Source organism: Carya illinoinensis, chromosome 2 (assembly GCF_018687715.1).
Source record: "Carya illinoinensis cultivar Pawnee chromosome 2, C.illinoinensisPawnee_v1, whole genome shotgun sequence".
Lineage (NCBI taxonomy): Eukaryota > Viridiplantae > Streptophyta > Magnoliopsida > Fagales > Juglandaceae > Carya > Carya illinoinensis.
In genome coordinates, this window is record NC_056753.1 from 2,736,644 (window position 1) to 2,748,309 (window position 11,666).

Genomic DNA, 11,666 nt, shown 5'->3' on the forward strand with positions numbered 1-11,666 from the left:
GAAGGAAAATGTTATGATGCCCTCTCCCCGTGCCCCCTCAAAGTGACCGCTGGTCACAAATTTTTTTTTATAATTTTTTTATTTAATAATTAAAGAAGTGATTTTAAGTATATTAGTATTTTTTATATATTTTTTAAAAATATTTAAATATATTAAAAAAATCTGAAAAAAAAATAAAAAAAAAATGACCATGCAGTCAAAAGGAGCAGTGCACTCTGGGCGGCAGAGTAGCACCGTCCTTAAAGAAAATCCCTCAATCCAAGTAATTTTTTTTAAAAAATTTATAAATAAATATGATTGGATAGGTATAATATATTATATTAATAATATTATAAATCAATTTATTTTATTATAAAATTTATTTTACTGTAAAATAAATGTGATGTATATAGTCACATTATTTTATAAATTCCTTCTTTTTCGATAATTTTATGACGGTACTTCTTTCAAACTATTTTAAAGCTATAATAAATTATTAATTAAGGATCTAACATAAATAATTGAAAATTTTAATAAAATCACTGAGGGAAAAATATGAAAGAAGAAACAAAAATAAATAATTAAGCTAAAAATAGTTAAACAAAAAATAAATAAAAATAATATTTACTAAAAAATATTTAAAATTTATATCTTTTACCTAAATAATTCTTATAAAATTCAAAGAAAAATGACATCTCAAAAATTATTCAAAAGTTCTCAGAAATAAAGAAAAAAAACACATCTCAAAGATCATTCAAAATTCTTAGAAATTGACAAAAAAGAAAAAAAAAAATCGCTTATTTCTCTAATTTATTTTCATGTTGCAGCTCATGAATTAAAGTTGAACCAAGTGGCTTAAAATCCAAGGTCATGTTTGGTACCTAAAAGGTCGAAAATGTTTAAGTATTTGGTTTTAGATTGGATTTTGGAAAATAAGATAAAATTCTGATTTTTTGTTTTTTAAAAAATAAATATTGCATTGTAATCCCATAAAAGTGGATAAGTAGAATTAAAAAAAAAAAAAAATTGAAAGAACATCATCTTTAATATCTTATTTGTGAGAGGTCCACTGTAATCTAGATCCTTGCAAGGAGATTACTTTTGTATGCCTCTCAATTTCAACCAATCCACATGCTTCTTAATTGAGTAATGTTACTATAATGCCTCTACATCATACTGTAGGTTATAGAACGATTCATAATGCAAAATAAATAATTAAAATGAATCGTAAAATTGAAATATACAATTAAAGCATACATCCAACCACTTATGTTATTCTCTGTTTCTTATTGTTTTCTTTCTTATTTTGGCACTTCCAGACTTTACTAAACTTACTTTAGATGATGTAAAATTGAAATAAATTAAGCTAAGTGAGTTTGGAAAACAAACGATGGTATTTATAGTCAAAGCTTTCATCAAGTTTCGGCAATACGTGTATCACGTTCTCAGATTATCATGGAGGTAGTTCCAACGTTCTGAAACATGGAGTGGACCACTTCAAAGCTCTTGAGATGAATGAGAGTTGGAGACCCGTTCTTTTAACCACTTCTGAGAAAAACGATCAACATATACATCATCCACATGGCACCTTACCATTTAAATGATATAGATATCATGTGGATAATGTGTAGAGGAGAGGCCTTAGAATATCATCACTCTTCTTAATTACAACAAGCTTTTCAAACTGCCACAAACATGGTAGAATATAGGAAAAAAAGACAGTCCAACTGCCTCTCCTACACAAAAGTTATATCTCTGATTATTTTTGTACGTGACACAAAAGGTAAACATGAGTTATATAAGGGTATTTGGGCTTTGGGATTGCTTTTTATGAATCAGAGAAGTTCAAGCCCACACACCTCAAAGCCGCGCTGCGGGTTGTAGTTATGGGAATAATACATCAAAGTTGTGCATAGGGGTAAGTAAGCAGAGAAATGCTAGATACAGTTATATATTGTATAAGTATTGCATATTTTTTTTTTTAAAAAAGAGTAAGATTTATTATTAAAAAATTAATTTTTCTTGTGAATCATATATTTATTTATTTATTTTAATAAAAATACACAACACTTGCACATTTTATAACTGTAAATATTATTTCTCATATTTCATAAACCTATATTTTAGGTTTATTTTTTTAGGTTTAAGCCCTCATATTTGAAAAGCTTGAGCGGATATATTCCAACTTTCAGCATCTTGTCAAGACTCACAGCCCATTTTTCTAAACGATTCGTTCTAAGATCACAAAGCCACGCCTAGATATTTACCTATAAAAAACTCATCATAGAGTTAACATGTCTATTTTTTTGTGCAAGTTGGTTTGGCAGGTAAAGAGGTCGTTCTAAGATCACGAAAGGTTGCTCAAATGGATAGCTAAGCTAACCCTTACTTCCTTCAATGAAAGAAAGTTTATCTTATGTGGAAGAGTATAAATCAAAGGGATTATGCTTATTATAAAAATAGATATGTTTGCAACCGACAGATTTAATGACATGAAAACACATCCCCAATGGATTGGAATCAAATTAATTAATGTGATCATATTGTAAGTGCCAAATTACAAAGAACATTAATGTCTTATTATAAACCATGTCACTAGAGTCCACGTTTACTTGCATGAAATATTTTTATACGAGTGGCTCTACGACTGCATATGGGAGATCCCGATCCCGACAGGGCAAAATATATGTATATATATATTTTTTAATGTTTTAAAAGAAATTTCCATAACATCATTAAAAAAACACTTCTTTAATTAATAAATAAATAAATAATCAAAAATCAAAGTCGGGACTCAACGTTTGTGACTTTAGCATTTATGTTTTTATATATGGTCCTAATTATATATTTGACCTTTTTTATAATTACTCCAACTAATATCTTTCAAAGAATACATAAATATAGACGTGAAAGATCTACCCATGTGATGCTGATTTTTTTTTTTTCGCTTCTATTGCTCCTTGTTATAGATTTTTTAAAAAATATATTATTTTATTATGTATTATTGCTTTTTTATAATACCAAGCACTTGTTCGGGACAATGAGAAGCCAAAATCTTTGAAAGTCAAGTACTGGTTGCTAGTCTTGTGTAATATTTTATCAAAACTTGTTCATCTTTTTAGATTTTTAAATGTCATTTTTTTAGATAACATATATTTGTTTTGGAAATACTCAACAAATAAATTAGAATTTCTTTGAATTAGATAAAATTGACCCTTTTTTCTTTCATATATATAGGTGCGAGTATTCAAAATTAGGGAGTTTATTTATTTATTATTTAGTTTTCATTGTTTGCATGGATAGAAACAAAGTTTGACAATTTTTGAAGCTCATGCTATTTAAATAGTTCATAAAAAATAATAGTGGAGTACACAACTTTAATGGAATGGTAAAAAATAATTCAAAAACTTGATGGCTGATGGCATATGATCCGATTATCCAAATAAAAAATCTGGATTTGAAACTTTCCGCTCTCTCTTATTTAAAAGAGAAAAGAGGGCAACCCACAAGCCAAAAAGGCTGAAGAGAAAAGTAAATTAAAGAAATAAAAAACACATTTATGTATGATTACAGAGCAATAGATTGTCTTTTTTAACCAAAGTGAAGAAGGCCTCTCTGAAAGAAATCACATTCCATCAGCATTCAGGAAAAAAAAAAAAAAAAAAGGAAAAGCTTTTTAACATTGTGGAATGTGGATGCTAATTAAAAGTGGGTGCTAATTTAAAAAAGAAAAGCTTTTAAAAAGAAAAAGAAATCACATTTTTTTAAAATTGGGTGCTAATTAACCTTGTGATGGGGGAATTCTACACTTTCATTTCACCAATCAATTGGCTTTTAGAAATGGAAAAGAAATAATCTTTTTTTTTTTAAATTCTAAAAGCTTTTAAAATTTTAATTGGCTTATTGAGAAGGAAATCTCAAAAGAAAAAGTAAGGTATTAAAATGTCCTAAAATTAGAACGAAAGATATGAAAGCAAATTCACAACTAGTACATGATTGATGATACATCAAAATAAAAGCACCAATTCTAATGAAAATGTCTATGGTCACACAACAGAGTTCATATAAAGATAGGTTTTTAAATCAATTTGTGGACAAATAAATTCATACTAAGATTCCACTACAAAAGTATATAGTAGCACATAAGGCTTTAATCGGTCCGGTTCAATCAGTTTTTACGTCTTTTTTAAACCAAATTAATAATGTTTGTTCGATGATTTTACGATAGCACAAGTCCCATTTCAGTATAATGGGACATTAAGCCTTTTTTTAAATAATTAAATTATTATATATTATGTATATATAATAAAGTATATAATTTCTATCTATTCATAAAATAAAAAATCGAATATCTTACATTCAAAACTCATGAAGCTAATCTGTCAAAACAAAAGTTGTATCGCAACCCTGAGAAACAGTTGGTTGGAATTGGTGGATTTGGTCTTATTGAATATTTTTGCGGTCTTAAGTCTCAACCAACACGAGATAAGGATATGGCACATTCAGCTGCCCTAACCAATTGAACATCCTGACATTTGGATAAGTTGGAATTAATATAGAGATAGACATGATATGATATCAATACCAAAGCAAAGCACCATACCTCCAACGTTCAAATTGTGAACATTCATAAATGTCAAAGTTATATTTATAATGATAAAATACCTAAGTGATACGTATTTATTTTTAAGAGTAAATAAATATAAGATTAACATAAAAAAAAAATTAAAAGCGATGTTACTAAAGTTGGAGCAGTGTAATTTTTATTTTCTTTAAATATTTAAAAAATAATTTATAAATTTATTAAGAAATATTTTCTTAACCAGCCGCCTAAAAAAAAAAAACAAAAAAACAAAAAACAAAACAAAAAGAGAGAGATAGAACACACTTTGCAGTGCACGACAAAATAAAAAAGCCTTGAGACAGCAGCCTTAGAATAGCAGCTTTCAAGGGTGGCTGCTGTCAACCAAACATCAACCCCACGAACAATTATTGGGATTGAAGTCACAACAACTATCATATAAATTCATTTAATTGCGACTATCTAATTAAAAATAAAATTTCCACAAAGCAATATTTATTCATTTTAATAATATGGTAGTATAAGGGAGATTTTTTTCCATACCTAGAGCCCATGAAAACTGGTCCAAATCATGCATAAGGAGGGTCTCCCATATTTCAGTAGGCTCGAAAAGTCAAATCCAGGCCGTAGAACTCCTAAGTGACTCGACAAAAACCAGGAATCCACGTAAGCCGAACATATAGATCCAAGTCGAAGTGGGACGATATACAAGGAGTGCAAAAGGCTAAACAAGCCAAAGAAGGAGAGAAGCACGCCAAAGAAGGAGAGAAGCACGCCAAAGGGAGGAAAGTGGACTCTAAAGTAATATTAGGGAATCACGTTACATTAAATGAACTCATCAGAAAATTACACTGTATTAATTATTTCACCCAGAGGATCACGTCGCATTAAAAGAGACATAGCGAAGGGAATTCTGAGGGGACAACTCTCCACTCAAGCCATAGGATATGGTCATATGACCCCTGAGGTTAGATATAAAATCATCCCCAGCTATCAAGTAAAGGGATCAAATTTTCAACCAAGAGTTTACTTGTTGTATTCTCGCTTTCTAGTATCATCTCAGGATATCGCTGATTGAGGCATCGGAAGTTTCTTTGGCCACCCTCTGCTAATCCTCTTCTCTATGATTGTAGGCCCACGAGAACGAACACCCAAACCACTAAGAGCCTGACCCTTAAGCATACGAAACACGTCATCAATACGTAGAATCCTAACATGCAAGAATTGAACCATTATTACATTTTTTAAACATAGGGTTAAGATATTATTTCATTTTAAAATTTCACATCCTTAATTAAACAAGTTGATGTGATATAATTTATGTGATTTCTTATGTTAACCATTTGAACTATATCACAATTTTTATGCGATTGGGATGCCTGAATCTATGATGAGGAATACCACTTTCTTAAAAATAACGAATGCTAGACAAATTATAATAAAAATTACATAGGGTCGAAACAATTGGCTCAAATCCGCTAAACATCTTGACAAGTATTGACCTATCTAAATAGGACATCTATAATTAGATTGAGAAACGAGAAGGCTTAACCATAACAACGATCAACAATGGTCGTAATTTATATAAACAATGAGAGATATAGACACGGGTGGACTCTATAATATTTAAAGTTAAGGTCTATACCGTTTGTTGCAGATAATATCAAGTTATGACTGTTGATTTGATATTATCTTGATAAGAAATTCTATTTATAGTATTTAAGTCGAGACTGCATGTGTAAACCCTTTATAAAATTAAAAAAAAAAACATTATTTTAAAATGAATATTTTAGTAATTTTAAAAATTTTAAAAATAAAATTAACTAGACTTATATTAATATCCTCAAATGGAAACTATATATAATATTACTTATTTTACTTATTTTTTTTACCACTATCTATGTACAACATTAGATGTACATAGGTGATTTGGAATCTTATCAAACTCCTCTCTCTCCTGATAAAAAAAACGTGGCCAGAAAATTGCAAGAAATTCTTCATGCTACAGAAGTTGACATAAAGATTCTATAAATTTTAAAAATAAAAAGCAATTAAGCATTGCGAATGAAGTGTTAAAATTTCATATGAATTATCAAAAATAAAAATAGATTAACCTTAAATATAATTAGAAAAAACTATTTACAAAGATTTTTTTTTACACACCCAACACACTAAGCTACTTTTGGTGACCGACCACTCGTGGTGGCTAATTGTGGATTTCCATGGAAGACCCACGACGCATGTTGACCTTCACAACCTATGTGGACATACAATCAGATCATGAATCATCGATCTAACTATCCCATGGGTGGCTCAAGGGCAACCGCTAATTCAAGGAGTTGACGTGAGTATCTTCAAGATATTTTTTCGAGTCCGAATAATTTGAAAGAATGCTAAATGTATTTAAAATAACTTAATAATATCTTATTTTTCTACATATTAATTATTGATATACTAAAAATTAAAAATTTAAACTTTTAAAAAAATTAATAAAATAAATAATGTAAATAAAATTATAAATATTAAATACATGTAATACTAATCAGTAACTTGTTTAGTTTTTTTAGATTTTTCCCTCCGGCCAAATTGGGTATTAATCTGTTTATTTTTATTTCACGTGGACTATCCACAATTCCAAATCAGATTAGTGACGGATGCGGTAGCTTTAACGTTTTGCAACAAAATAATACAAGCACGATCCAATACATCTATAATTTATAAAACCCCAGGTATTGCCCAAAAGCAGAATCATCCTCAAAAGACAAAAGCACAATTTAAAAATTTGATTTAAATATAATTACAAGAGGTTGAAGGTTGACCAAGCCGTCGAGCCCAAACCAAAAGCCACGTGTCATGTACAAAGACCAACCCAAAGCCGTCCATACAAGGCATACCGGCAGCCCAAATCAGTTCGTCCTCTGCGCTGGCATTTCAAAGCTCTAGGCTTTTGATTAAAAAAACAAAAACTAGCAGATTTAAATAATTGGTGGACCGTTTGTTTTAGCTTTGGGTGTCCTTTTGCAAATACAATGTATCGATACAAGTATATTGCGAATGAACACGATCCCATTTGCAGCATTTGTAGAAAGAAAAAGGGTCCCCATGCTTTTATGGCTAATTGGCTAACTTAAAAGAGTCTAATACCACACGACAAGGAACTGATCACCCTGGTCATCGAAGGCAGCAAAACAGTGAAAAAGACCCAACTGCCTTTGGCCTAGTTCTTACCTTCAAAAGGGCAATATTTTTTTATGAGAAAATTGTCGGTTTATTATCGTTCGTCCGGCAACTCCAGTTGACCAAAAGACCGTACCATGGATCCTTTCTCCATATCAAACAGTGAAATACTTGGAACTGTTTCCTTCAAACGTGTCATGAGTTCCTTCCAATGTCTTTGCCAGAGAATTCTCCTCCTCCTCCATAGGATGCTGCTGCTGCTGCAGCGGCTACATCAAGACCACCACCTATAGATGTAATTAGTGCTGACAGGCCACTGCTGGGGCTGCCACCAGCAGCCATTCCCAATCCAAGAAAATCAAGAGTGGTTTGCTTAGGACCAAAGACAGAAGGTGTTCCCATCATTAATTCCTTCAATCCTGAGCCTCCATCACAATGGGCAAGTCCAAGCCCGGAAGGAACCGAGGAATTCTCGGGCTCTACTTGTCTCTGACTCCAGTGTAAACCATCCTGTTGCCCAGATGAAGATGATGATGACACTATACCAAACCCGCGCAGCAATGATGCATTTGTTGCGGCTGCCCCCATTTGAGCAGCCTTCTGTAGTAGTGCAGTGGCAGACATTGCTGGTTGTGGTGGTGCCGCATATTGCCGACGGTCTTGCCCTGAAGTCCCAAATAATGATGACCCGTGATTAGTGGAGAGGCAGAGAGAAATGGGTTCTGTAGCCGTAGGCCGTGCAAGTTCTGTTGGGGGATCAGGACGCGCCATAGCACGGATTAAGTCAGTAAATGCAGGAGTCTGAGGAGTTTGCAAGCTTGCTGATGCAGTAGAGGAAGCAAATAAGCTTGCGAATACGCTACAGTTTGTATTGCCATTGCTGCTTGAGCTGGTGGTGCTGCTACAGCTCCCATTTAAGCCTGTTGCAGAAGCAGGTGCTTCTTCTACTATTGGCTGGGGATTTTCCGGTAACACTATAACAAAGGCCAAAAGAGAAGAGAACACAAAAAGGGATTAAATTAAAACCGAGACAGACCAGGAAAGTGAAGATTTTCCTTTATGAAGAACTTTAGAAGAAAAGGCAGAATGAATAATAGTTTCCTTTATCTAAACCACTTCCAACAATCCCCACCCTTCTTTTAACTTTTGAATGACTCGGGTTGCTTTATCAAAGATTGCACATATTGAATTTCATTAGTTCGGAGGAAATCCCACAGCTTATTGTTTTTATATGGTATTTTATCAGCTTGCCAAATCTCAGATCGATTAATCAACTTTGATACAGATAAAGATGACAACGATCAGTAACAGACAAAATTACTAAACTCCAAGATTGAAACAGAGAGAGAAAGAGAGAACATAAAGCTGTTATTGATTAAGACAAAAATACACATCCGACAAAACCCAACAGAAATGATTTGAAAAATTTCCAAATTATAGTCATATTTACCCGGACTCTTAGTCGGCAGAACTGAGGATATTTGACCAGTACTTGGTCGTGGTGCTGCTGGTGGAGCTGGGGCGGGGGCTGGGGCTGGCGCTGTGGCTGGAGGCAGGGGCGGGGCCGTGGCCGAGGAATCAACTGCCTGTGCATTCGAGTTTGGCTCCGAAGTTGGATTCGCCGACGGCTGAGTCTGAGCTCTGGCGCTCTCCTCTGCCAACGCATCGCAGAACGCCCGGTGGGTGATAAAGCTATCCCTCCTTCAACGAATCAAAAACCAATAACGATTTTAACAAAACCAATAAAGCTGAAAAATTGCACTAAAAAACTGTGATTCGAACAAAAAGAAATCGAATAATTCCAAACCGAAAAAGAAAAGAGTGAAAACCTCGAAAACAAAGTCCCACAGTCGCATTTGTACTCCCTAGTGCCACAAATCTTTGAATGAGCTTTCCAATCGGACTGCACCGCGTACTTCTTCGAGCACTTATCGCATTTCCACTTCTTCTCACCGTGTTTCCTACAGAAATGCTTCTTTATCCCCGTAAGATCGCCCAGGGCTCGCGACGGATCGTGATGCACGCACGACGGCTCAGGACAAACATAGACCCTCTTCTTAACTTCCTTGCTCGACCTCTGCCTGAGCTTCCAAGGTAGATTGTGACCTCGACGATGGAGCTGAAGGTTCTGATCCCTCTGAAACCCTTTGTTGCAAATCTCGCACACGAATCGGTTCGTGGCCATGAGGGTCTTCGGAGACAGAGAAATCACCTCCGCATCTGGATCTGTAAAAACCCCACAAATCCGAAAAAAAAAAATAGTCAAATAACCACTAAACAGAATATCATAAAAGAAAAGAAGAAATCCTAGAACATGAGAAAGCTCATATCGTTGTGATTCTTATAGGTACCGGGCATTCCAGGGAGGTTGCGCTTTTTCTTAGCTGTGGGCTTGGGGGGTTGACTCTGATTCCCAGAGGAAGAGACGCTAGCTTCCCCGGAAGCCGTAGAGGAATTATCCAAGTCGACCGGCATAGATACTGGGAAATTTTTTGCTAGGGTTTTCTTGGGAACAATTTACTAAACAAGCACAAAATTGAAAGACAAACAAAAAATCTCAGGGCATTTTTCTAGATTTCCGAAGAAGCTTTTGGAGACAATGTTTTAGGGTTTCCATCTCCTCTCTCTCTCTCTCTTTCTCTCTCTCTCTCTCTCTCTCTCTCGCTCGCTCTCTTATCTACCAGTCAATCAGCCTTTTTTCCCTAATCCTTACCCACCTACCGGCTCTGACGGATGTCTTACCAAAATTCACAATACCCCAAGGAACCTCAATGATTAAACGCTAAGACTGAAAACAAAAGCTCTTCTCTCGGCCGATAGAAGTTCAATGAAGCACAGAACCTACAACCAACACCGGGAAATTGATCTCCGGCAACTGAACTACTACCTGTTCCTAGGTATACCGTCAAACAATGAATAAAATAATTCTACTCTCTGGTCTAGACAAACAAAGTGAAGGCATTTCGGCGAATATTTTTCATGGATTTCAACTTTTCGGATCAGTCCATAAACAATCCGATATTGCAGCGAAAACTGAGCCAGGAGCAGACAGGGTCCGTGTTTTATAAGGCGGCTAAGGAAGAAGAGAGAGAAAGAACTAGAAAAGATGAGAGATCTTGTCCAACTGAGGGGGAGAGAGAATGCTAAAGTCTTCGGTCTGTGCTCTGCTTTCCAGCTTTTCAGACAAGAGAGAAATGATTAATTAAAGTAGTAGTTTTTAAACCATGTTAAGCTGTTGAGTATATGCTTAACTCGCCTTTATTAATCAGAGAGAGATTAACGAAGGTTTGGCAGTGACTTCTTGACCAAGTTTCTAATCTACGACCGAGGATTTAACAGCACAGTTGTCTAGGCCACGGTCGTTAGGCACGTTGTCGGAGCTCAGCCAACTGGCTATACTGTTCGCTACTTGTCGTTTAGTGAAATCTTATGACCGATTGGATTTACGTTCTGAAAATTCTATCCCAACTTTAGGCCTGGCTCGGGCGTCATATATTGTATTTTCCACTATTTTTATTTTAATTGTGTTATAAATTATTTTTATTTAAACCCATAAAAGTCAAATGACTTTTCTCTCTTGATTCAAACCTTTTAGGCCTTTCCGGGCCATACCCTTGCCTGCCGAGGGCCACCATCTTTGATTGGGACTTTTTTTTTTTTTTTTTTTTTTTTTTTTGCTTTTTGTGCATCTGGATGGATGGAGGGATAATACTGTAATTTCATAAGAGTCCTTCTACATCCATTGCATACATCTATTCCTTGTATGGTCGGATATATTGATGTGTCAATGCGTTATTTATTAATTATTTTTTTAATCTTTAAATAAATATGTTCGATATTTCTTAATAATTATGCTTGATATTTTTTTAACAATTTATGAATTTACGAGTCTGAACTCTCTCGACGTGATATTGAGAAGAAACTCTAC

At 34.1% G+C, this 11,666-nt stretch overlaps 1 protein-coding gene across 1 annotated transcript; it reads right to left on the bottom strand.

Moving 5' to 3' along the window:
- Positions 1-7,312: 7,312 nt before the first annotated feature.
- On the bottom strand, positions 7,313-10,931 carry LOC122296889 (zinc finger protein GAI-ASSOCIATED FACTOR 1-like). Its single transcript, XM_043106685.1, has 4 exons — positions 10,090-10,931; positions 9,568-9,964; positions 9,189-9,439; positions 7,313-8,712 (listed from the first exon to the last, which is right to left on the bottom strand). Exons 1-4 carry the CDS (start codon positions 10,211-10,213, stop codon positions 7,934-7,936), a joined length of 1,551 nt encoding a protein of 516 aa, XP_042962619.1. The 5' UTR covers positions 10,214-10,931; the 3' UTR covers positions 7,313-7,933.
- Between the last annotated feature and the right edge of the window lie 735 nt (positions 10,932-11,666).